The 27,530-nt window shown below is 47.6% G+C and overlaps 1 protein-coding gene across 1 annotated transcript; it reads right to left on the bottom strand.

Moving 5' to 3' along the window:
• Positions 1 to 641: 641 nt before the first annotated feature.
• AHCY (adenosylhomocysteinase) lies at positions 642 to 27,530 on the bottom strand. The gene is made up of 10 exons (XM_051802842.1): positions 27,397 to 27,530; positions 25,699 to 25,889; positions 22,916 to 22,991; positions 20,939 to 21,091; positions 15,093 to 15,205; positions 11,867 to 12,074; positions 10,939 to 11,026; positions 9,944 to 10,061; positions 4,604 to 4,798; positions 642 to 1,561 (listed from the first exon to the last, which is right to left on the bottom strand). The coding sequence occupies exons 1-10, from the start codon at positions 27,422 to 27,424 to the stop codon at positions 1,430 to 1,432; spliced, it is 1,302 nt and encodes a 433-aa protein (XP_051658802.1). The 5' UTR covers positions 27,425 to 27,530; the 3' UTR covers positions 642 to 1,429.

Raw genomic sequence — 27,530 nt, 5'->3', positions numbered from 1 at the left:
TGTGTGTGTGTGTCTGTGTGGAACTCACTGTATAGATGTAACTTAAAAGGATTATCCCTACTACTGGTTATGGAATCATTTATGGTGGCTCTGTGGGACCCAAATTCAGTTGAAATTGGTGTTTTTTAGAGGTCAGTGCAAAACAACGCAATGAAAAAAGCTGCATACCGAGCAACACCTTGTTTGCTCATCCCTTTTTCCTCCTCCCAACAGTTCACACTCTACACCACATTTCAATTGCTCACTGACATCACACCGGGGCTTGGGCACCAGTCTGAGAACTCCAAACATTTTGTAACTTCATTCCAAACCTTTCATCTTCTTACATCCAGAAACAGAGGTGGCCTACAGAGCAATGTTGCCTGAAGAGGACAGCGACAAGAAAGGACTTCCATGACATATATGGAGATAAATCTGTGTGGGCAGAGGGGAAGAGCAACCTTCCTGTAAGATTCAGCCCTGCAAATATTTCAATAACCTGAGGAGCAGCTTTTCCCAGCTCCAGTACAAGATGCACAGCACTGGCTTTTGCCTTGAGGACACCCCAGGGGGACACATTAAACGTTTTCAGCAGCTTAAGGATCACACAAAGGTGAACAAACCCATGGCAAACCCCAAAGCATCTCACTGTACAAAACAAGTCAGGCCACAGTCAGATCTTTAATAAAAGCACTTTGAGTCAGTGACAAACATGATTCAGCAGACATGACAACTCAGAAAAGTCACGTTGGTGGGAGCAGTGTGCTGCTGGTGTTTGCAGAGGATCCAACAAGGGCCCTAAACCCAACCATCCCCTCAGAGGCTTCTCAGCCCTTCACCACACACCAGAAGGTTGCTAAAGAAGTCTCTCTTGCCTCACCCTCCTCAAGTTAGTATGGAAGAAGTACAAAAGGGTCTTTGTTCTGACCAAAACTGAGAGAGTAAATTAACCCAGCAGAAAACTCCAGCTCTAATCTCTGAGTAGGAGGTTAAGTTGATTTTATAGGAGGGAGACCAAACAACCAGTTTCATAATAAGCACTTCAGCTAGGGCAGTTGTGGAGAGGGGCCTGACACTGCCAGTCTCCCAACAGGATCCATCTGACTGCAGCAGGGCAGGGCAGAAAGCACCAACCTGCAGGAACCGTTCCCCACCGCAGTGGTGAGTGTTCAAAGCTGCCAGCCCCCTGTATGACCAGACAGCACATTTCCATTTAGCCATCTTCTGTCCTGCTCCCCTTACTGGGACATCAGAAGCCAATAAAAGGTGCATAGGACCCTAAGTGACCAATTCTAATTGCAGGAGTCAGTGATCCTCCTCCACTACCAAGGCCCTGGAGCTCCCTTGGCAAGGGGTTGTGCAGCACTGAGAGGAGGATGGATGCCCAGCACACACGAGAGCTTTGGAAGGTTGTATCCCTGCACTTTGGTCTTTGGGTAGTGCCACCTGCTCAGTATCTGTAGTGGTCTGGCTTGAAGGGCCCATCCCTCGACAAGCCCAGGTACTTGGCCTGTTTGTCACTCAGCTTCGTCAGCTTCACACTCAGCTTGTCCAGGTGAGCAGCAGCCACAGCTTCATCCAGCTGCAAAACAACACACAGGGACAGGAACATCAGAGGAACACAGTCCTATTAGTCCAGGAACAGGTCAACAGTGAGAAATGAGTCTGTGGAAACCAACAGCAGCTCTAATGGGGACTCAACAACACAGCTGGTCTCCTGCCAACATCCCTGCTCTGAGCATAGAACTGCATTCACATGCAAGAGCCCTGTGCTTTAGAGGGAAATCAAATTAAGCTTAAGTGAGACACAAAACTTTATATAATCATGCCCATTTCAATCTCACACATTCACATCCATCCAACAAGCAAAGAACAGAGATCCAACTATTTAGAGATAAGAATATGCAGTTTGGTAGAATAATAAAGGCCCAGTCGTGCGTCCTCTACAAAGACACATGGACACACCATCATGGACTATCATCTTACAAAAGTATTAATAATACTGGAAAAAAATGCATTTCCTTTCCAAATATACCACCTTAGGGGCACACGTATCAGAAATCCATTCCAGAATCACTAACTCAGCAATACTTGTATCTGTTGGCATTGTCTTCATATAGAATAAAGCCAAGGTGGCCTGAAGGACACAGGGTTAGAAATGTTGATGAAACTTCTTTATCCCAGAGGTGCCTGGAAGATGTGCAAACTCAAAGAGATTGAGAAATGGGTACAGTTAGAAGACAGGTAAGTGCTCCAGGAGCAGAAGAGTCAGAAAACAAACAACAGGATGGCAAAGGAGCTGCTGTGTCAGAGGAGGATGTACAGCCACAGAGGATCTTCAAAGGTACAAAGGACAGCACAAGTAGGGATCAAGTGCTGCTGAGTTACAACAGGAGGACAAGCTGGATCATTTGTAATTCCTGCAAAACACAATCAGTGCTAAGGAAACAGATGTAAGTTTAAATCCCAGCAGCATGGAAGAGATTGGTGGTATTTCCCCCATACCAGTTAAAGAGATGTGAAAGATGGCAACCTATCTGAAGGGCAGTAAATCAACAAAGCAATCAAGGGCCAAACCTTCAGCTTGTGGGAACCAGCATGGCCTAAATGATTCAATAACTAGTCCTAGGGACTGTGGTAACAAGTCAGTACTCTGAAGTAATCCCACTGCAGTGAACCAGGTAAAAAGCTGCATCTGCTCAGAGTACAGTTCACTGCAGCTCAACCTGCTCCTAATGGGAAATGTGGAACTGCCAACATCTGTTGAGAGCCTGCACAGCCAAAGGGGGCCAAGACAAAATTAGAAGTGTAAGATGCAGTGGTTGAAGAATGTGGAAGGGAACCATCATGAAATCCACCAACCACCACTTCAGATTTGGGAAAACCATGAAAGAAAGAAAAGCTAACTGGAAGGACTGTGTTTAGAAGGGAAACAACTATTTAAGCTTAGCAGATCCTGCCAGAAGGAGGGTTAAAAATTGGGTCTGGTTGAGTAGACTGACATATGAAGCTCTCAGAGGTGTATTTCCAGCAAGTTTAAGACAGCTTACACCCACTTGAAAAGGAACTGAGCCACGGACAATTCCCAGATAAGGTTTTCAAGCTGCACCAGAGACCAGTTGTTTCACAGCTGCTTCAGCTTGGAGACTTTGAGACTTAGATAAAGATATACACAAATTTAATTGAAGGTAAGCTGACATTCTCACCTTAAAAACCAAAGCTGAGCAGGACAGATTTGGTGCCAAGAACATGGAAACAACCATTTGCCTTGATTTCCAGGAACACACATTGCAGAAACGTGTGCACATTTTGTAGGAGCTGATCAAAGCAATGTTCTTGCAGTCAAAGAAAGTGCAATGTAAGGCACTTGGTAATTCTTAAGTTTTACATTTGGACCTCAAAGCAACTACACAAAAAAAAGGAAAGGCATTAGCCCAGAAAATTATCAGAGAAAGCTCTTTGTTGGTTCTGATGAGGGAACTGCTTTATTCTTTGAGCAAAGCCCTCTGTGAGGCACAGAGGGTCAAGAGTGTTGTGTCAGTTTGTGAACCTGAGGAGATCACTGCCACATGCTCCACTAACATGCACCTTTGTGTTTAACTGCTCTGGACATCACCTCTCCCTTCCAGCTCAAGTGTGCTTACTAAAAATTGTTATTCAGGAAGAGGATGAAGCCACATTTTATTAGCAACACTGGGCAATCATTTTCAAGGAAACTGTCAACAAAACTATTCATTTGAAGAAAATTATGTGTCAGGTTGCTGATCCACTCCTACACTGCATTTCTGGTATGCTTTGCTTGATCCTTAATGGATGGGCTTGGAAGCTTAAGTCCTTCAGCAAACACCCAATCAGTAAGCCCAAACATACAAATTCTACTTCCCAAATGGAAAGTATTTTCACATCTACTCTGACACCTGGTGGTACTCCAAAGGCAGTGGGATTTAACTCTAGCATCTTTTTCCATGACCATCTCAAATTCTCAGGCTTCTTTTGGAAAATTAAAACCAGGTTAGTTTTCTAAAAGGAATTTGTGAGTTATGATATGATCCAGATTTTTCCAAGAACAAAGAATAAAGAGATAACTTTAAAGGGAAACATGAGGGAATCTGTCATGAATATTTTGTGAAGCTTTTAGGACCGGACTGTGATAAGCTCTCTCAGGTGCAAATGGGACCCAGACTATCAACCAAGCAAAAGCAATTTAGTGTCACTCCAGCTTCAGCTCTGCCCCACTACACTTTGCAGCTGGACAGGCACAGGAAGGCTTGATGTGAATGCTGACAATCAGCAGAAGAAACAAGATGGAACAATCAGAAGGATCAAGCTGGTTGGGAGAAACTCCGAGTACCCTGAGACAGGGCTTCCCAGCACTTCAGAGAAGTCAAAAAGTGACTAGGTGCTCCTATCACAGGTCAGGCAAGTCCCAGTTCTGCACACCAGGTCAGCCCCAAAACACAGCCCACTGCAGAGTCAGTGTGCCCAAAGCATCCTCTGAGCGACAGAAGCTCCTTGCAACAACAACATTCAGCAGAAAAACAGGCTCAAGCACAAACAAGACACATCTGAATGACCACATCTGAATTTGGCTTCCTCACAAGCACCTCTGGCCGTTCCAACTCACCTTCTTTGGCAGGAAGTGGACCCCAACAGCGTATTTGTCACTGTGTGTCCACAGCTCGATCTGTGCCAGCACCTGGTTGGTGAAGGAGTTGCTCATGACGAAGCTGGGGTGGCCCATGGCACAGCCCAGGTTGACCAGGCGGCCCTCGGCCAGCAGGATGATGTGCCGGCCGTTCCTCAGCCTGTACCGATCCACCTGCGGGGACAGCAGAGCCCTGTCAGGACACACAGCACGGACCTGCACGGCCTGGGGCCACCCTCCCACAGCACAGCTCAGCACTGGGCTTGCAAGACACTTGAATTACAGCTGGGACACCCCTCCCTCGATTCCAGGCAGTGCTGGCAAAGCCTGGAGCTCTCCTGGACTTCCCAGCACGTCAGTTCTGGCATCGGCTTCGTATCTAACCAGCCATCCAAGTCTTCTGGCTTTCCCACGTTGTGTTGCCCCAGCCAGTTGTAAAACCCAGTTCAGATGTGCCCAGTGGTGCCAGCTGGGGTGGAGACACAGGGCAGAAGGAAGACCTGCATGCAGCAGTCCAGAGCCTCCGAATTTCAGCCAGGGGAAGAGGCAGAGCCCTCACCCTGCTGGAGGTCCCCTGGAACTCCCTCCACCTCCATAAGGCCAATACACACAATAAACTGCCATCCTGGCTTCTGGTACCACCCTTAGCTCTTGGGGGACCAAAGGCATGGTCCTCTCCAGGCTGCCCTGGGGACTGCAGGACTCTGCACACACAGTCAGGTCTCAGGTGGGCTAAGGAGGCACATCTGTGTGACAGTCCCACACAAACATGTCACTTCACGTGTGCCTCAGCTGCCTGGGCCAGACCAGGCACCTGCAACGGTGGAGTTAACTCTGCTTCTCCTTTATACCTCTCACAGCTCTTCTCCCCCCTGCTTCCACCCTGTAGGGGGTTGCAATATTAAAGTAATTAATGAAACAACAATATAGCCTATAAGTCACAAGAATATTCAGTATTAACTGGTATTTATTGCTCATGTCACACCAAGCACTTGGAAACAGAGCACTACTTGAAAATACCTGAAAGATAATCAAAGACCAACTTTTGACAAAACCTAATGCCTCAGACCATTTATCTTCTGCTGGCACAGCACAGCAGCTGCAAAAGGCTTAAAAGGGTCTCTCCTCACAGTTGTATTTATACTTTAGAGACTAAAAGTTATTTACTATTAAGCTAAACACAGCATTTTCAATTTTATCCTTAAAGCTCTGATCTCTAAGTCAGAAGCCACAGGGGATGAAGCTTTAATTGTAACAACACCAGTTTCTGAAAAACCATCTTTGTGCAGGATTTTAGCAGAGATGTCAAGAACAAATCAATAAAAACCCATTGTTTTAGAACAGGTATTTTGCCTTCAGAGCAGGTCTGTGTCCCAGCTATGCTTCAATCCCAAGCACTATTTTCTGTTCCTTGGGTTCACATAACAGACTGTGATTTCAGCACAACACAGGCAGCAGTAACCACTTCAAACAGCAGCCCCAAAAAAGTCTTAACTAGTCCTGCCCAAAAGCACACAGCAAGGCAGGGTAAGAATGATCCCCCCTGGGCAGTTGTAGTTATTATGGATGCTAATTCTCCAGTGTGGACCAGTGACAGTGCTCAGTCCACCCAAAAAAATAACATAAAGGCCATCAGGAGATTCTGGGAGGAATCAACAAAATGAAGAGGGAAGAACAACACTAAAACCCCTGAGAACAGCTACAATATTACCTATACCAAACATTATATTTACAGATTCAACTACAAGGTAGTTAAACAGTTAAGTCACATTTCGCTTTTGAAGTCTGAATTGGGTGGTTTAAAGGTGTCAAAATCTTATATCCATGTAATATCCACACAACTTGCCCCTGGACAGCTGCTGGATTGTGCATGGACCACATACCTTCAGCAACCTCTGACAGGAACCACTCAGTGTACAGGGTAAGAGAGAAAAAAGCAAATTAATGCCTTTACACAGAGGTAGTGGCACAAGAGACTCAAGTCAGCACTGTGGAAACACATTTCTCACACAGGTATATAATAGGATGATTCATAAGCCCAAGAAATTGCTACAGAAGTAGAATTGAAGTTATCCAAGCAGTAAGTTCCTCTCCATGCTTATTCCAACGCCTTCTCCTTTTCCCCATCAGCATTTAGCTTGCTCTGGACTTGCTGGCTGCTTTGCACTTCCCCTCCACTCCATGAAACAAGAATTATTCATTTACAGAGCCAAAGTTCACTGACCTTGACCCTTTCCTCCCCTCTGGAGTTGAGCTTGTGCTACAGGTCAGTCCCTAATTCCCAAACACAGCTGAGTAGCCCTTAACTGTCCTTTGAAAAGCAACACGAGTCAAATGGCACAATAAGTTGGTTTTTTTCTGTCCCAAGCATTAAACATCTCTTACACCAGATCACCATTTGTAAATGGAGACCATGTGGTACCTAAACCACCATGCTGGACACGTTCTTGGCTACTCTGAACCTGCAGCTGAAGTCCAACAACCCTCAGTTCAAGCATTAATCCTCTAATCAAGACACAGATGTCTCCATAGGAGTGAGGGATTTTTGCTCTTGTACTACATTCTGCTACAGGATGCAGAAAAGAAGCTGCCAGGTCTTGATAAAAATGAGAGTATTTAGAGAGTTAGTACTTGGCATAATATAGGATTTCTCACCCAGCACCCTGATGGAAACGTGTTATCCTTAAAATAAGTGCAGGATTTTACACTTTAAAGAGAAGACTGACCTCCCCCTGAGGTGTTCAAAAGACTGGGGACAATGTGACCATGGAAGTGGCCCTTTAATGAATCTGAGCAACAAAAGGGAGAAATGAGCAATGGCCAAACCAGTAATTTCCTTCCCAGAGTTCAGTGTGAAAGCAATTCTAGCAATTATTGCAATGGTCTCAACACATGTACAGGGTGAGGGACAGAAGTTGCAGGACCTCCCTCCTGGGAGCCTGTTTCTAAATCCAAAGTTAAAGCATGTTCTGGAAGAGTGAAGCAGTTGCAGTAAATTCCTACTCAACACCTCTTGTTTCCAGCACAGAGTTTGGGGGCCTAAAGTCACGTTTTGCCTCTCAGTCCTGTCTTTCCCCCCCCTTCTGAAATGAGGAAGGTTTTAGGATGTGTATTAGCCCCCTGCTGCTCAACTGCCCAGCCAAAATGGCAACCAGGCACAGAGAAGGGAAATTCCGAATAATGAAGCTCTTTAACAAACTTGTTCATGTAACACCTACTCAGCAGGTGCTTCCCCACCTTGTCTTGCAGGTCTGAAGTCTTTAGGGACAAGAAATCCAGACACAAAATGGAGCACAAGGGGATGCCACTACCACAGTGTAACATTAAATATTATAAATAAATACAGCATCAAATGCAACAGTGCAACTGGAGACTCAAACCAGCTACCAGTGCTCCAGATTCACTGCTAGGAGTCAAAACTAACCTGAGCCAGGGATCAGCTTTCACTGGGGTGGGCAGTGTACACATGTCCAGGCCACCCTCACCTCAGAACAGCTCCAAGCATGTGGAATGGCCAGGGAAGAGCAGATTCACCTCTAGGCACATCCCATCTCCAGTGGGAAGCAGTAGGTGAGCAGGGAGAAGTACCAGAGCCCAGGGGTACAGTGCTATTTTCCCCAGTAAATCCTCTCAGCTCCAGCTCCCTGTGCATCAAGCAGAGACAGAGATGGCTCACCCAGGGCTGGCAGAGGCACCTTTGTCAAACTTCAGCTAAGGAATTCCAGGCAAACCACACTTGTGGTAGCCCCAGCATGTGGGGAGCTGTGTGCTGTGAGCAGGGATCTCCTCTGCATCACTGATCACCTCCTCGTGACAGCAGCAGTTTGGAACAGAGGGTCAGGGTAGGATTTCTTCAGCACTAATCCTCATGGAAAACCTCGACCCCAATTCCATCTTTTTTTGAATGGTAATTTTTTTTAACTGGAAATTTGTTACAGTTTTCGTACCTGGGACTTCACTGCACCCAATCCATGGGGGACAGACTGGCTCCTCAATGCAGAGTACATAAAGCAAAAGGGATCACTGCCTCTGTGCATGTATGGTACCATATTAACATCTAATTAAACATTCAACCATGTTTATTTCTTTAAGCAGTCCCAGTTTTAGTTTTAAAACAACTTGAGCTACCAGAAAGCACCTGTGGGCTCCTCTGTGGCAAGAGCTGCTGAGCACAGTCAGCTCCACACTAAGGGCATGAGCAAGAACAAACTTGTACAGTGAGAACCTGAGGGTGTAACTTCAGACCTGGTTGAGGGCATGTAGAGTGTCCCAGGATACTGAAAAGCCTCTCAGAACTGCTTAGTAAGAGTATGATGTGGGTGGCTAAAAAGCCACAGGGGAGTTAAGAAAACTGGAAGGGTAGATTGAGATCTAAGAGGTAAGTTTGGGTGTGGGTTTTTAAAAAGTAGAAAACCTGTCCCACAATCCTGCTATCAGCAAGCACACTGACTCTTCAAAAGGTCACCACAAGTCCCATGCCAAGTCAGATAAAGCCTGGTTTGCTTTACATGATGGTCTCTCCTCAGTGCTGGTGTTACAAAACAGTTTTGATCTAGTTTAGTTTTGTTTCTCTGCTTTAGGACACACAGTTGGAAAGCTGAAATTTTTATCTCCCTGTTTTCCTTGTGTAGCTACAGCCATAGCTTAAAGTAAACACATGGTGGGAATGCCAGCTGAGCAAGGATAAAACATCTCCCCTGCTCTGCCCACACATTCTGGGCTGCACAGGTTTCCAAAATGAAGCCACCGAGTCCAGAAGAGAAGTCTGAGTTTGGCAGAGCTCCAGAAAAGCTTTCCTGAGGCTTGAATGCCAAAGTAAAAAAAAAAATGCTTTGAAAACAAAGAGGTGTGAATATTTTCAAACCTTGACACAATCCCAAAGGACATCCCCTCAGGACCAAGACTGTTCTGGTGCAGAGCAGTGCTCAAGCAAGCAGCTTCCCAAGAGGAAAATCAGATCAGCCACAGGGCAATCAGTTCTAAGCTTTTATAGGGTCTCTGATGGTCGGCTCTGCATTCATCACCTAACTGGCTTTCTGAAGCTGAGCTCAGGGCTATCAAAGCAAGCACATGTGCTTACCTCCTCACCACTCCCCAAACAGCAAAGCTCACTTCCCTCAATGCAATTAATTGTCTACACAATCACCACTCAGGGGTTGGCTCCTTCTGCCAAGGAAGTAGGAGCACATGGAGAAAGATGCCTCCATAGCAGGCACCTCTCCCCAGAGACCACCCTGAACACCTGGGCACTGGATGGCACCAGACACCGAGCAGCTACTGCTCCTCTCTAGGAGGAGAGGTTGGCAAGGGCTGTCTCACCTGAGGTTTAACATTCACTGCCTCCACTGCATTGTCATTCAGCCACTTTGCATCAACTTCCACATCAAAATGGCCAATATTACACACTATGGCATCATCCTTCATCTGCTCAAAGTGCCTGCAAAAGAAAAACAGTTGTATCAGAAGTCAACACACAAAAAACATGTCCTCCTCCTCCTCCAGCAGCAGATGCTCTGGTCCATAGCTCTGCTCAGGGACAAGGACAAGTGCCTGGATCACTGACTGCATTTGACTCTCATAAGGTGTGGGTCTGGGAAGTCTATTGGAAAAAAACCTCAGGTTTCTAGGGAAGGACACTTCCCAAGGATGTAATAACTTATATTTTCCCCAGTATGGAAAATAATACTATTTTGTTTAATTGGTCAAAACAAATACCTGCAGTTATTCTCCTTCCTACACAGAACTCATTTTCTCCATGACTTTGAAGTTTCCAGCAGTTTTACATTTCTAGGGACTAATGGCCTTATCTCCTCCCATCTAATCTGATCTTCCATTACATATACAATCCCTATGGCAAAGAAAGGAAGGAGATTGTGTGGAGTTGGGGCTATAAATTGAGATCTAAGAAGCAGTAACAAAACACTGCAGAGCAGTTCATTGAGAACAGGATGGTTTCAAGGTTATGTGTACTCACAGATGGAACTACTTTCAACCTGTACCTGCCTCCTCTTCTGTTCACATTTATCTGACCTAACACAGAATTTAGCCCTGATGTTCTCATTCTCCAAAAGTCTCTATCTATCCCTCTTGTTTCTCCTGCCATAAGACAGGAACAATTGCAGTGGTGCAATATCCAACAGAACTGAAAGACCAAAGGCCCAATTTCTCACTAAATTCACGCTAAATTCTGATGTCCAGAAGTGAGACTGTGTGCTCATCCTCAGTATACTCCTGACATGTTATGATTACATTAAAAAGACCTCAAATCTAACTGTACAGGTATGCTTTCACCAAAGCAAGTGGCTTGACCATACCTGCCCTGCACAATGTCAGTGCAGCCTGTGGTGGTGACAAAGATGTTGCCCTCTTTGCAGGCCTCCTCCATGGTTGTAACTTCATAACCTGAGATGAGAAAAAGTTATTTCTTTACCCAACAACCAGTATTTATTAACAAGTGGGATACAATCCCAGGAGTAGAAAAGTACAGAGAAAGAACAAGTAAAAAGTCTTATTTACGAGCAAAACCAGCTGATCTACGGATGATGCAAAGTAGTGGCATATTTGTCTTGCTGAATACCAAAGTGTCATGAAAATATCCATCCCTCACCTCTTCTAACCTGTAGAACTATACATTCAGCATCTTATGTCCACAGGGCTGATATCTGGCACAGCACACAGACTGGATTCAGGGGTGAAGTTTGCAAAGCAAAGTGCACCCACAGCACCTGCGTGTTCTACTCAGGTACGAACAGAAATGGGATAAACTGTACTAAGAAGGCCAGTTACATGAGGCATCCACAGAAGTGAAGAAGCACAGCTTCCAGAGCATGCCACGAGCACAGCTGGAAAGGCAGAGAGCATGGCACTGCCCTCCACAAACATCTACTGAGGGGAAGGCCTGATGCTTTAATGTGGAGATATTCCAGTGAAGTCTAATCCCACACTGGACACTGGAGCTGCCCAAACTGAGGATAATAAACCCCCTCAAAACCAGGCTTAGAGCATTATGAAATGGGGCCTTACCCCACTATGGTCTGAATCTTAACTCCAAACACATCTCCAAGGCCTCTAGTAATAAACTCCTTCCTTAACTGCCAGGAAAGAATTCCCGCACTTAAAATGGATTCAACTCTACCTCAGCAGAGGCAGGGCTGAGGCCTTCTCAGCTAGCTCTCATTTATTGCTCCACGTGCAGAGATGCCCACCAGATGCCCTAATCCTTGCCCCTCCTGCAGCCCTCACCTTCCATGGCTGCCTGGAGGGCGTTGATGGGGTCGATCTCGGTGATGATGACTCTGGCCCCGAAGCTCCGCAGGGCCTGGGCACAGCCCTTGCCCACGTCCCCATAACCTGCCACCACTGCCACCTTGCCAGCAATCATCACATCTGTAGCACGCTTGATGCCATCGATGAGGGACTCTCTGCAGCCATAAAGGTTGTCAAACTTGCTCTGAGGAAGAGAAAGGAGCAGTTTCAGAACAGATCAAAGGCACACAAGTGAAATTTCCTTACGGAAAGAAAATGGACTTACGTGCAAGGAGGCTGAGAGTCAGCTAAATATTTTAACCACCATGAGGGATGGGAAGAAGGTAACCTGGTTTGATGGGTTTTTTTATCCAGTTTCAATCTATGGAGTTATACCAGACACAGGTTTTGACACATCCCAGGTAAAAAGCATTTCACAAATACATCCTCTCTACTGAGCAGGGCTTGGACATGTTAGAAACTTGTAACTGGTAACCTGAATTTATCAAGTAAAAGCACAAGCAATTCTTGTACACAGAGGTAGGTCTGAGTGCCCTAACCAGATGTTCACCAGTTCTCTGCTGTTGTTTATCAGACAGTGAACTGAACCGAGTGCCACAGGCAGGCAAAACACACCAGCAGATCTCCTTATCTTTGCAAGAATGCACCCTGCAGAGCAGCAAGCTGCCCACATAAATCACAAGAAACTGGTTCCTGCAGCCCAAGAAGATCAAAATTGCATCTTCCCCTGTGAAGAGCTGACAAAGAACACTGCCAAGGCCTCACTATTGCTCAGATTCAGGAAAATCCAGCAAGTATCCATTCACAATACTGGTCAGTGCAATCAGGAACCCCTGGATTGCATCTCCTAATGCCCCATCACACAACATCCTCCTGCTGCAACACTATCACATGAGATTAACAGCCAGACTCTCAAATTAAAATTGCCCTGCTAAGTCAGATGTCAAACACTGCTTCACCACTTGAACACCTTCCTAAACCCAGAAACACACATCACTGTACTATTTTTGTGATGTTCCTTCTCCTTGGGCCTTCTGTTTTGACCAGGAGGAGGAGCTGTACAAAAAGATTTCATTATCTGGAGAGTTACAGAAGTCAAGAATTTTTAAAATTCTGGCTACTAATGTTCACCATTCACAGGAAACTTCTGGTCTCAAAGCCTGCCTGGGCCTTCTACAGCCTTAGGGCACCAATCCTTTTTACTTAACACTGTCTGCTATAGGTAATCTTAAGATTAAATACCTAGAGGCAGCGACCTGGTCTAGTGGAACGTGTCCCTGTCCATGGCAGGGGGTTGGAACAAGATGAGCTTTAATGTCCCTTCAACCCCAACCATTCTGAGGCTCTCTGTGAGCAGGGGCACTGCTCTTTCAAATGGGACCCCCCCCTGCAGCTGGTGCCACATCAGGTGATGTTACAGTTTGGTCTTCTGTCTACAGCTTACAACTGTAAAGTCTTTCTAATAAAAAATAAATGCAAACTCCACATTTAAAACCATTGCTGTTCCTCCTCCAACACATTATCTGAGCAAGGAACAGCAGCAGGTCACTCCCAGTCTCAGGAGCTGGCCAAGGACTAGAGCAAAACAACTTATGCCTCAGATCCAGAAGTCCCTGACTCAGTGTATCTAAGTCTTATCACTGGCACATCTGCCATTATTATTTCAGAAAATCTGTATTGCTGATCCTTCAAACTCCAAAGCTAGTGCCAGCTGGCAATTTTCTTTCCCACTCCTCTATCAGATCTTCCTTGCAGTATAAGCCTTCTTATGGAGGAAAACAGCATGGTCAGATTTGATTCCTCATCACTGACTGCAATCCAAGCCTTCCAGGTGTCTGTGCATTCCCATGCTGGATGCAGACATCTGTCCCCCCCAAAAAATACATTTGAGTGGCAGAAGGCAGGAACAGAGCTGGCTGGTGCCTGCCTTCTCTCTCCAAATACTAGCACAGGAACCTGGCACCAACTGCCAAAAACTGGGAGAGCAGAATGTCAGCTCAGTTGCACATCCTCCCAGAGGTCTGCAACTGTGGTTAGTACAAACCTTGCACGATATAAACACCAAACAGTACTTGAAAATAAGCACTTTTTTGGCACTGGAATAAAGTGAGCTCAACCCAAATCCACTCAACAGGCTTTTATAGGAACATCTGGATTTCCAAATCTACACTAATAGTTAGTTATTATGCAAGAGGTACAAATCTAGGTGAAAAGGATGTCAAAGAAACAAGTTTCTTCCAAGATCAACTGGATTCCAGCCTACTAGTTAGGAAATAAAAGTGTTGGATGCATCTTAGTGAGCAGAAAGGAGATGCTCTCCAGACAGCACTGCAGGGAAGGCAAGCCAAGCAGCCCATGAGAACTGCCAGGCCCAACAGGAAAATGTTCATGTGGGAACTCAAAATAGTTTCAGCAACTGGATTGAAAACCACTGAGATGCATAAACCTCAAATACACCTGAAATTCCCACCGTAATTCTCCTGCAGCCAAAAAGCACCAGCACCCTTCAAACAGCACTCCACCTCCTCCTGGATTCCCCAGGATTTATCCTGGGGAGAAGTAACAAAGCTAAGCAAGGGATAAACACCTCCTGCCCTGTCCTTGGAACTGCTGCTCACAGAGATCAGCCAGAGGCTGAGCAACCAACCTTTACCAGCCACAAGCTCATGCAGGTCCCACTCTCTTTTCCAGCTGGTACCTGACATTGGAATGGGCTGCCCAGGGAGGGGGAGTCACTGTCCCTGGAGGTGTTTAAGGAAAGACTGGACACGGCACTCAGTGCCACGGTCTAGTTGACAAGGTGGTGTTGGGTCATAGGTTGGACTTGATGATCTCAGAGGTCTTTTCCAACCTAATTCATTCTGTAATTCTGTATGCAAGAGTGGGGACAGGCTCCTTGCCCCAGGAACTGACTGTGCCCCAGGAGCCACGATTCCCAAAGGGGTTTTCACATCATTAAAAAGCAGAAGAATGCATGTCCTTATGTGCAAAAGAGCCCCTGATGTTCTGAAAAACGGGGCATTTACAATGGCACGTCCCACTAGAGACATCATGGGCTCACTTCAAGGATATGGTGGGAATTTGCTCAGCACCAGGTCAAGAATAACCCAGGATGAGAAGGAAGACTTTCATGGGAATGACAACATTCCAACCCCAAGCTGATCAGGGAGCAGAAGAGGGCAGAAGGCTCCATCTGCATCACCTTGGTGACAGAGTCGTTAACGTTGATCGCCGGCACCTTCAGGGTCCCATTGGCCTTCATCTTGTACAGGTTGTGAACTCCAGTGGTTGTCTCTTCTGAAATACCTCTGATTCCTGTGGGGAGAGTAAAAGGATTCACCTTAGCTGGAGTTAATGGTGCTGCAAACCAGCACATACCAGTGCTGGGAGCATCCTCCAGAGGCCTGAAGTTAAACAAACCCTTGGCAGGGAGCAGGGAAGAGATGAAAACCCTAATTTGCACCTCAAACAATAGTTTGGAGCTTCAAGTTTCTTCCTCCACAAGGCAATTAAAAAACAGCAGGACAAAATACTCTTTGGAAAAAAAGAAAGGGACCAGCTCTTGATCAAGGAACCAGAAAGATTCCCCACTCTAATCTATTTTCTCACAAAATAATCCTCTGCAGAAAGGACAAGATGTTCACCTCAGTGATGTTTTTCCAGCACAGTCCATTCTAGAAAGTGGCTTGAAAGGAGATGATACCCAGACAACCACACTTAAAACTAAAGCACTTGGATCAATTGGAAAAAAAAAAATAAATCAAATACACAGTTCACCATTCCTAATCCTCCTGTTGTCATCTCCTTCAGCTCTGCTTAAACAGCCAACACCCCCCAAATCTGGATACTCACTAATCTGGAGCTGATTGAGATTCACAAGAAAAGAGGAGCTATGAAACCTATGAAGTTCTACCCATACCAGGAATCTCTGCAGAGGAGACACTGCCCCCTCCAGGCAAACACCCTCTCCCACTGACCTCATGGAACAAGACTGACAGGATGCTCATCAGGAAAATAATTTTACAGCCATTTCGATAGAAAAACTCTAAGAAATAAACAACATTCATGAACTGTTCTGTTCATGTCCTGTTACTGGTGAAGCAGGTGACAGCCCAGGCTATGTCATGTGAGTGCACATAGACAGACACAAATATTGTCCCTTTTCATGTCATTTTTCTTAATTCATCTCCCTCACTATATAACACGTAATTACTCACGGTTCCTACACTCATCTTTTTTTCATCCACGCTCTATCCACAGCCCTCCTAGTACTTCAAAAAGGTGAGTACTACCCTTTAAATGTCACAAGTAACAGCAGGGAAGCCAAAGGACTTGCCTGAGATCACCAGGCAGCAGCACTGGCAGAGCTCCTTGCCCACAGCCCAGCCCACACACCTCAACAGCCAATATCAGTTTAGGGATGAGTAAGAGGGAACTAACAACAACAACCCCCCAGCAAAATCCCCCCAAATTATTAATGTAGTTTGTTAATTCTGGGCACAGAGGAGAAGTGTCCCAGTGTCACCACCTCCCCACCCACCAAGACCCATGAGAAATTTATAGGACAGGGTGAGTGGACAATCCCCTCTCTGAACAGCACAAGAACAGCCATCACTGCTGGGAGCAACAGCACCAGCACAGCCCCAAGGCAGGGACAAAGGCAGCAAGATCACATGCGGATGTGGTACTTGGGGACATGGGTTAGCACCTGGTTTGGCAGTGCTGGGGGAACAGCTGGACTCGATCTTAAAGGTCTTTTGCAACCTAAAGGATTTTGTGATTGGTCTTTCCAGCTGGGCAGCTGGTTCTACCCCCAGAGGACAAAGAAGTCAGCCAGCCCAGGGGCCTGCAGGCTCCAGGGAGGTTCCTTGAGGACCCTGCAAGAACACCACAGGCTTGCAAGGAAGGCCAGAGGATGTGTTTCTGAGCCACAAACCTCTGCACCCTCCAGCACCCAGGGGTGCTGTGCCTCCCAGCCAGGAGAAGGCAGGAGGAAGGGGAAGGCAGGAGGAAGGGTGCTTTGCACCAACCCTTTGGGATTCATCTGCTTGGCTGGAACAGTCATGGATGGCAACAGCTGCCAAGAGCCCAGGGCACCCCCAGTAAGGGGCAGCAGGGCAAAAGGGAGGGAAGGGGAATCCCAAGTTTATCTCAGTCCCTGATCTCCAGCACAGCAGTGCCCTCCACTGCCCCTCCCCAGTCCCAGCCCAGCCCAGCGGTGCCTCCACAGCCCCCCAGCCCAACACCCCCTCCCAGGGCAGTCACACACAGCTGCTGAGTCTGGTCCAAACCCACCCCCCTCTGTTTAAAAAAAAAAAAATAAAAAAAATCCAGCTGTGAGCTGGTCCGAGCCCAGGGGAGCAACACAAACCAAGAGCACCTTCGGGCCAAGCCTCTGGGTGCAATTCAACGTGGTTTTCACACCAGATTTTGGACAGATGCCTCAGTGGAGCCTGAGAGGGAGCCATGAGACCTCCACATAGCTCCCCAGCCCAGCAGGCAGAGACACCAGCACTCCGTGGCACAGAAAGGAAAGGAGACCAATGCCACTAGAAGGGAAGAGCTGGATTTGCCTGGAGAAGACGACGACTCCAGGGAGATGTCACCACAGGCTTTCAGTACTTGAAGTGGGCATGTAAAATGGGGACAGACTGTTTAGCAGGGCCTGTTGCAACAGGACAAGGGGGAATGGTTTTAAACTGAAGGAGGGTTGATTCAGACTAGATACAGGGCAGACATTTTGGTGGTTTTTTTTACAATGAGGGTGATGAGACACTGGCACAGGTTGTTCAGAGAGCTGGTGGATGCCCCATCCCTGGGACCATTCAAGGGATCTGAACAACACGAGCTGAAGGTGTCCCTGCACATTGCAGGGGGGTTGGACAAGATGGCCTTTTAAAGGTGCCTCCCAACCCACACCATTCTGTGATGAGGCCAACTGATCCCCAACCCATGTCTCAGCACAGAGCCCCAGACAACCCCACTCCCCTGAGTGGGAATGCATCCAGGGAATGCATCCAGGTTTTGGCATAGTCAGAGCTTCCTTGGAGGGGACAGGACAGTTTAAAGAACATTGCCTCATGCACAGTGAAATGGAGCATCTGCAGTAAGCCTCCCAAAAGCATTGATGCTGTGGTCCAACTGCCTGGATTAAGTACATCCATGCCCTCATGAAGGAAACCTGTGGGAGGTCACGGCAGGAACCTCCAGTTCAGACCTGCCTTCTCTCTTCTAGTCTGGTACAGCTGGAAGACACACTCTTCATCCTTCCAGAGCTCTCCAGATGACATTCCTGAGCTTAGCACACTACCTTTAAATGGCACTAAGCAAACCTCCCATCTTGTATGCCAGCAGCTTCCCCTCTCTGAAGGCCACCTGAACGCTGCCCCAGGTGACATTTATAGCTGCTCTAAACCACTGCAGCTGCTCCAAGTGCTGCCTACACCTTTCATGTTCAAAGCCTGAGGGATTCAAGTGATTGGGGAATGGAGGGTATTCAGCAAGGAAAAGGTTGGACTAAACTGGAAAAGCCTTGCTAAGCACCCAGACCTGCTTTGCCCCCCTGTACTTCTGACCTAAGAATTGAGCAAACACGAATCAAACATGAATCACTGGATCACAAATGATCCAGTCTTCTCCATCCTTTCTCAACAGTGGACTTTTGTACAGATGCCAGAGACCTCCCTTGCAAAAGCTCACATTTTCTCCTTTGTTCAGTGTTAGTTTTCTCTCTTCCCACCTTTATTTATCTTGCTATTAAGGGAATTTAGTTGAATGGAATAAGCCAGTGGTACAAAGACCATTCTGCCCTCCAACAGCAGGCACCACTAAGGACAGGGGAAGCTTGCTGAGCAGCTCCACAGGTATTTAACACATCTCCTTGCTGAAGGAGGCCTACTTGCAACTGTTATTTGCACACTAGGACTCAACTATTTAAATTAAAAGCAGCTGAAGCACAGAAGACAATTCCCTCTGAAATCAGCCCAGAAAATTTTTCCAGCCTTTAAACGGCACTTTGAGCTGCCTCACTCCCAAATGTCTCCTGTGCTCAAAATCAACACACTTGTACATACTCTGCTAATGTTACTCTTGTTCCACCTCTCACCAAAGAGGTCAAATATCCCCACAAGCCCTTAGGATATATTGGCCTCTATCATCTTGAAGATAACATAAAAATGGCTGCCACGCAGTTCCATTTAAGCAGACTTTGCAGCAGAGGGCTCAAGACAGAGCTCAGATAAATGAGATCAAGACTCTACTCAGTGGGTCCCATTCTGGAAGTTTTGCTGTTTCCAAGGAGCAATGGACTGGTAGGTAAAACAGATCAAGTCTGTCACCCTCTACAGAGATCACTCTTAACTTCCTGAACTGCTTCAAGGAGGCTTTTCAACTACAGCCAGTGCAGATGGCCACACATTTTGGCAAGGGAAATGTTGACTGGTATGACATCCTGCCTACACCCTTTGAAAACCCAGAGGAAGAGCCATTCCTATGAATTTAGGAAGTAAACCCAGACAGTAGGGATGTTTTTATCAGAGGCAGATAGAGATGGATGCCAAGATATGAGACAGTTCAGCAGCCATTGCCCTACTGCACCATATTATGCTGGTCCCTTCCACACCAGGAGCACAAAGACAAGCAAGAAGGAGCAAAGGGCTGGAGGGGAGAAAGAAGCAGAAAGCAAGAGGGCTGGAAGTGTGAAAGCAGCTCAGCTCAAGGACCCCCGGGAACAGGGACATCAACAGGCACTACATGGGCATGGCAGGGAAACAACCCTGCAAAACAGAGTGGGAACATAGAAAATGCCTTTTTTGGCCTCTTACAGTGCCAGGAAGACAGAGAGGCATGATCAGTTGTGGTATTCTTTGGCTCAAAAACATCAGAAAAGCAAGAGGTCATGAACATCAGACAGGGGCAACCCAGGAAGCACAAGAGCTTCAATGGAAGAGAGAGGAGCCCAGCATGGCTGAGCAAAAACCAATGAAAACCTCTCAGTACAGTTTAAATAACACAAAGATGCTGACTGTTGGATTACAAGTGGCATCAGGCTGAGGATGAAGGAGAAAGTGAGGCCTGGCACAGGGAAAGTTTCCCCTCTTCCTGGTGTTCCTACCCCCAGGAGCACATGGATGGGGAGCAGAGCCCCAGCCTCCTCTCACACAGCCCTACCCACAGCCTGCCCCCTTCAGATTTTTTCCCCACATCTTCCTCCTAAAGCAGAGCAAGAGTCAGAGAAGAGCTGATCCAGGGGGCTTCTACAGTAACCTCAGCTCTACAGACAAGAGCATGAGCACACCCCACTGTATCACCACCCAATTTTCTTCACTCCCAGACGCCTTTAGCAACACTGGGCACCCATGGCTTGCTGCAGCACAGGGGATGGACACCAGCAGGGTTAAGGAGAGTCTGTCACACTTGCCAGGCACAGGTCAGCCTGGTCATGCCAAATTCCCTTCACATAAATCTTTTACATAAACATGTTCCAGCAACAACAGCCTGTTCTCAGTTTTACTAACTTGCACTGAAGGAAAGTCAAAGCAAGAGTCCCAACTCTGGCTCCACCAGCATCTTCACTGTCAAACTGGGTGAATTAATGCCTTATAGTATTTAAGGTAGAAAACTTCCCTTTCTAAGAAAGGCTACAGGTTGTCATGACTTCATCCAGAGCTGCACCAAGAGGAAGGGGAAGAAATGCATTAATGTTAAAGATATTAACTGCAAACAGACACTGAGCAATCATAGAATGCAGCCCTTCTCCAGGAAGCTTTTGGCAAGACAGCAGAACCACTGGTCAGTCTCAGGCAATGGGCACAGTGAAGGATGGTCAAAAGGACAGGTCACTGGGCCTTATGTACTACAGAGCAGAGATGGAAACAGCTCCTGCAGGTAAGAGATTCTGGTCTTGGGCTGTAAGCAATTTTCCCAGCCTGCTTGCACATGCCTGTCCCTCTTCCCCCATCCCTTTTCCACCAGCAGGGAATTCCTACAGAAACACTCCCAAACAGCCTCCCAGGCAGAGCTGTGCCTGACAAAACAAAACACAATCACCTTTCAGGAGCTGTGGGTACTTGGTATGAACCAGGTTGGTAAGATCTCCACCATCATCCAGGATCATGTTGAGGGGCTGCCCATCCTTGAAATACAGGGTCTGCTCGATGCACCACAAATATTCCTCGTCAGTCTCCCCTTTCCAGGCAAACACTACATGGGAACAAACACACCATTAGCCAGTTTCTTACTCAGCATGTAGTGAAGCAGCCAAAGAAACATTTCATCAGCAGCTCTCAGTAGCAGCCAACAGATAGATGATTATCTGTGCCTGCAGGCCAGAAAAGACATTTGTACTAAAAAAAAGATCTCAGAATGAGCAAAGATTAAATCACTTTGCCTCTTGTTCCAGGCCACAAACATGGTCAAAATTTTGAGACTTCATTGCTCTCATTCTTCTTCCAGGTTAAGAGAGAGAAGGCAAACTACACTAAAGCAGATTCACATCCACAACACCTCACTGGTTCCTCTAATACATCCTATGCTACCAGGAATTAGAAATAGCCACTGGACATATTGGTACAGACAAATGAAAACACAACTACAGCAGTTTCTAGCACAGCACAAAAAAGGGACCAGACTAGAGCATGAGCTGAGCAGCAGAATATAAACTCTGCAGCAACTTTGAGTTTAAATTCTATTCTCTAGCACAGCACTAAAATCCAAGCTGAGGTGCCTCATCTGCTCTGCACATCCAGCCCCAGCAAGGTGCTGCAACCACTGGCATGTTGTGTCTAGCAGGATTTGTCCTTCCAGGCATTTGTACCAGCTTCGTGCTATACTTGACCCTCAGTGGCACTCAAACATATATTAGGTACATTATTTACACCCCTCAACATTTGTCTAAATCATCATGTTTTCACTGTTTACACAGAAAACTAACCTGGAGCCAAGAAGAGCCAATCATGCAACTGCCCTTTCTGAAGAAATGTGCATCATTATCTCATATTGTATCCAAAGGACCAGCATTCCCCCAAGGCCTCGAATTCAGGATGTGAAGTGCAATATTAACAAAAAGAGCAAGTTCCACAAAATGAGGACACCAAGGGCAGAGGTCAAACACTCAGACAAACACTCCACCTGTAAAAGGTTCTTCAGTGGAGTTTTGGGTTTTGAGAGCAGTGAGGAAAACAATAACCTAACACCTAGAGAGTGCTCCCTGGCCCTTTGACATCCCATGCCAGAGGCAGGCAGAGGCAATGCCTGAAGCTGGCAATGCCAAAGGAGCTGATGAAGGGACCAGTTTGTTGCCCTAGAATGCACCACAGATGAGGAAAGACTTGTGGCAATAGTTAATTATAACAGAAATGAGAGACACCTCCTAAAGCAGAGAACCAGGCTGCCAGAAATCAGATTTAGCCTCTGCCAACACCTGGGCTCAGGTATTGCAGTTCCCAGCACACAGCCATGAGGATTTCATGTCCTTAAGCTGAGCAACACAGCAGACAGCTTAATGTATTTATACTGATCCCTGAGGAACTGCTCTTCATGGCAAGGTGACAGTAACAAGACAGCAGCATCCTGATACACCACTTCAGGGATACCAGGCAGGAACACAGCTGGGCCAGCTCTAGCCTAAAAATACCTTGGGCATTGCCCCTGGCACTGTGAAGAGCATATGGCAGTTCACTTCCCTTCCCCAGCCCCTGTTCAGCATAGAACTTGCTGGAAAGCACAAAACATCTCCAACTACACACACCTACACACCAATCCATTTATTTAATCACCAGCCCGTTCAATCATCTTAATGAGCAGGCTTAGAGATGTAAGATACAGGCAGGCACTGCCACAGCCTTTGTTAGGAGTGCTGTGCACAGGCTGATGCAACACAGCCTGAATCAAGTGTCCCCAGTGCTTCAGATGGGCTGTATCTATCCTGAAGCTTGTTTGGAAGAGCTTGATATGTACACAGTTGGATTTAGCAGGAACAGGCAGTACAGTCCAACTCAGAGCCAAACTAGAACATGGATAACTTACCAGGGACACCAGCTTTTGCAATAGCAGCTGCAGCGTGGTCCTGCGTGGAGAAAATGTTGCAGCTTGACCATTGTACCTGGAAAACAACCCAAGTTTTGTTTGCTGAACAAAGTTCTGAGATATCAGGCACTCTCTACCACACACAGGAGTTAGAAAGGGAGCAAGAGCAGAAAGAAATTAGTGCAGATTCCTGCCTTTCTCAGTAGCTCTGCGAAATTAAGGTGAAAACTAAGTGTGTGACTGAGCCAGGGAAAATAACGTCACTCTGGGAGAGAACGTAAGGGAGCTTTAGCTGTGCCACTTATTCAGCCATCTCCTTGCTCATGAGTGCTTCTCCCAGACAGCCAGAGCATACTTCAGCTATAGATCTTCAGGAGTGCACAGCAGGGTGGGTTTGGAAAGTTTTGGTCACTAAAGGTCAGATTTTCAGAACAGCCCCATAGCAAGTGTCCACTGAGGAACATGGACATGCAGCAACACACCTGCTGGCACTGACAACAGTCAGAAATGCAGCTGAAACACTACACTCAATCAACAGGCATTCTCCAAGGTTATGCTCACCCACCTCCCACTCTGTGCTCCAGTCATGGAAGCTTTTCCAGCTGAGCTAAGTGTATTCCACAGATTTCATAACTAGGCTCAGGCACCTGGAAAAGCAACAGCATGTGCTGAATTGCACTGAAAAGGATCTGCACACCTACTGCAGCTCCAACCACCACATCCCAGAGCCACAGACACTTCCCACTCTGCTCCCCACAGGGCTGACTGGCAGGTATTTCATGTTCATTGGCTGCAGACCTTGAGGAGAGGGGGCAATATGGCACAATCCTTCAGCCTGTTTGCAGATACACACCCCACCTCATCAAGCAGTGACATTTCAAAGTAAGGGCTGCAGTAGGACCCACCTCATCTGAGCCTACACAACCAACACCTGCCAGTGAAAACACACCAGGAAAGAGCACAGGAAAACTGAAACCATGACCTTAAGCACTGCATCTCCTCACCTGGGTTTTTGTAAGCTCCCCCCATATCAATACAGATGGCATCAGGAGGCATCAGGACATTCAAAGTATACAGAATACCTATACAGTGTTACACTTCAAGCTTGATAAAGATACAGGCCACTTCAACTCTGCACTCCCAGATCTGTAACACCAGCTTGTGACACAGATCCTTGAATAACTGGCACACTTGATGGGCTCGGAGCCACTGGTTATGAAGAGGATGCATTTTTATTATAAATTTAGAACTTACACTCTCGAGGCACAGATTATTTATTCTGTCTTTGTTAACCCAGCCAAAAAAGCAACACCAAGGTTTCTGTGCTGCAGTGAGCTACATCCTCACTACAGAGGGGATGATTTCATCAGCTTCATTCCTCCCTCCCTGGCATCACAGTTCTGGTAGAATACATGAACCAGGGCTGAATCCTAACTCGAGTCAAAGCCTAAATGAATACAGAGCATCACAACAAGGAGCTAACACAGCACCACACACCTTAAAAGGCACAACCACAACATGCTGAGAGGAACCAAATCTTTACAGGCACCTCCTTGCAGGGAGGACATTGATTTGGGGTTGTGCTCAGACTAAAGCAGCTTGGCAATGCTGAACTAAGCACACAGCTGCCTAGGTCAGCCATGCTGGGACAGAGCAACCAACAGGAGCAGCAAGGAGCTTCCCAAATTTCAGTGGCTACTGCTCTCTTTCAAATCCTGTGGAAGGACAAGAATTTCATACACAGAGTGGCTGGAACAAAGCCAAGACTGTATCTCCACAAAGCTCCCCTTCAGCACTGCACTACTTGCAACCATGGAACAGCTCTGACCAGGCTGAGGAACACCTGCACAGCAGCTTGGCTGACCTGGCAAAGTGTCCACACCTACTGCTTCCTCCTCTTTTTGAGGCAATGCCACAGGTGCTACAGAGGAAACTTCCTCTTCTCCCAGTGCCTTTCAATCAGCATTGACACTGCTCAGTTCTGGACCATTCCCAAGGAGGGATGGGAACATCTGGGCAGCCTGAGTTCAGGAAGAAGGAATTTCAGATCACACACAAACTTAACAATCCATCAGAGTTCCAGCCAGCTCCCTGCTCAGCACACAAGCAGTGCTCAGATGCCTGGCTCTCTTCAGCCCTGTACAGTGAACACTCAGCCGTGAGGTCTGGACTTCATTCAGCAAGTCAGGCATGGGACACATCTGTAAATGGCTTCAATATGGACCAGAGTAACTGGTGCAGAGTCACATGTGCACCAAATTCAAAGTCAGTGAGTCCCCAGCCCTCAATCCCTGAGCCACACTGCATCCCTGTTGTTTTCCTGCACAGCTCAAGGGCAGCATGAGCTCTCAGAGAGCTTCATTAAATTCTGCTGACTTTACCAGGGCACAGTGTGGTTCTTAATACAGGCTAATCTGTGGTGGGGGCAGTGGCTCACGCCAGCAGCAGCACTGCATGCCCCAGCACAGCAGGGCTGTGTGGGAGCACTGTGGGCACTGCCTGGGGCACTGCACACACTGCTGATGGAGCTGCTGCAGCCACCCACCCACCCAGCCCAAAACAGGCACTCAGAGGTCCTGCTTGTCCAGGGGGGCACCACACCCCAGAGATGCACAGAGTACACACACTGTGTGCTTAAGGAGAAAAGACATAATCCATCCACTGGGAGATTGCAGCCTCTTCCAAAAAAGCACAGCCAGGATTCCCAAAGGTGTTATAGAAGCAGGAGCAGTGACCCCAGCAGGGCATCACCCAGCAGCTGAAGGGGAAGCTCAGCACTTTACCTCAGCCCCCAGGGCGATGAGGGTCTCGATGAGCACTGCTGTCTGCACCGTCATGTGGAGGCAGCCGGCGATGCGGGCGCCCTTCAGGGGCCGGGACCCAGAGTACATCTCCCTCATCTTCATCAGCCCTGGCATCTCATTCTCTGCAATCTCGATGGCCTTGCGACCCCAGTCTGCAAGGCTGATGTCAGCTGCGAGAGAAGCAGGACAGCTGTCAGAGTTTAAATAGCTGAGACCTTGGGATCCCTTCACACACTTGTGGGGAGGCACTGGCTGCAACAGCTGGGAGGCAGAGCCGGGGGAAACTAGACCCTATTGCAGCCACTCCCTCCTTTTCTACTATTGTTAAAGGCTTTCAAATGAGTTTAGACCAAAGCTAAGAGCCCCTCTGGGAAAAAGCACACTGCATGAGCATATTAATCAGCTGTGATCTAGTGCACAGACATCCTGAGGCCCATTAATTCAGTAAGCCACAGCCTTGAGCACTTAAAGACACTGCCCAAGTGTCCAACACTTCCTATAGAGGAACGACTTCCACAGTAATGACCTGCATGTGGGGAGGGGCTGCCTGTATGGCAGAAGGCTCCCTGAGAATGCACCAGGAGCTGTGGTTCCCGGGGGAACCTTCACCCTCCTCAAAGCAAAGCTGCAGGTCCTACCCCCTCGGATGCACAGAAATTATTTTAAGGCTACGTTACTACCTTAGTTACCAGTCTTCTACTACAGATCTTTGTTTTTTACAAAGGTAGAAATTCAGCAAAAATATGAAGAGAGGCTTCTAACAGGTTACTGCACTCACCATGTCTGACCCCAGCTTTAAAAACACAGGGGTCAGACAGGTAATGCCCACGTGCATCAACCCACTGTCCCTCTTACTCAGTGTGCTCTTTCAGAGATTTCAGAAGATTCCACTTAGATCATGGTCAGACGCTTTTCTTTCACCTACCTCGTGAACAGGGGCCGTTTAAAGCACTGGAGAACACCAGGACTCCGAGTCAGACTGGCGGGTTCAACACAGACAGGCTAACTGCATTTTGCTGCAGGATGAAGCCTGGGGCCACTGAAGCTATTGCACGTGTTAGAGCTGACTGTACAACAACCAGGGTCTGAGAAGTGCCTGAAAACAGGCAATGGAAGGACCATGGAAACAAACACATCAAGAGGAGGTTGATCTTACCCCTTTAAGGGCTCGGCAGCTTTACCAGGGCTGCTTAAAAAAATATCCCGCAGTATTTTGGGTTCAGAGCCTCCAGGGTAAATTATTTATGAATCTGAGCCTTAGAGACGAACGTTCTTCTCTCTGAATTCAGCCTCCAAGGAACACCCGATTTTTTATAAAAATCGCGGTTCTTTGTGAGTCTCAGCTCCACAAAAAACACCCGCCAAAACCTCCAGGGCACGTGAATCACAGGTCCCGGGCCGGGAAACACTTTCGCATTCGCAGCAAAGCCCGTTCCCGCCAGGGGCTCCGGCGGCGGGGCAGGGCCGGGGCTGCGGGGCAGGAGAGCGGCACCACGGCGGGGGAAACCCCTCCGGGCACCCCCGAGCCGCCCCTTCCCCGCGGCCGCTGCCCCAGCGCAGGGGGGGCTCGGGCCCGGCTCCCCCGCGGGCAGGACCCGCCGGCCGCGGCCGCAGAGGCCGCGTTCCCCGGCCCGGCCCGGGGGAGCCGCGCGGGGCCGGCCCGGGGCTCGCACTCACCCACTTTGTAGGGCAGCCGGTCCGACATGGTGGAGCTGCGGGGCCCGGCGGCGGCAGGAGGAGGAGAAGGAGGCGGCCCCGCACCCGCTTTAAGTAGAGGCGGTGCCGCCTGCGTGAGGCGGGGCTGGGCTGCG

The sequence above is a fragment of the Manacus candei genome, unplaced genomic scaffold, assembly GCF_025592945.1.
Source record: "Manacus candei isolate 608988 ecotype Guabito, Panama unplaced genomic scaffold, ASM2559294v1 h1tg000057l, whole genome shotgun sequence".
Classification (NCBI taxonomy): Eukaryota; Metazoa; Chordata; class Aves; order Passeriformes; family Pipridae; genus Manacus; species Manacus candei.
The sequence above is the reverse complement of the archived record's forward strand: the minus strand, read 5'-3'. Positions and strand labels throughout refer to the sequence as shown.

Excerpts from the sequence above, each read along its gene's own strand:
- AHCY (XM_051802842.1), bottom strand. The coding sequence starts at position 27,424 with ATGTCGGACCGGCTGCCCTACAAAGTGG. Across the intron at positions 22,992-25,698 it reads TCATCGCCCTGGGGGCTGAG|GTACAATGGTCAAGCTGCAA; the intron begins GTAAAGTGCTGA and ends GTTGTTTTCCAG. Across the intron at positions 10,062-10,938 it reads ACTGACATTGTGCAGGGCAG|GCACTTTGAGCAGATGAAGG; the intron begins GTATGGTCAAGC and ends TTTCTTTTGCAG.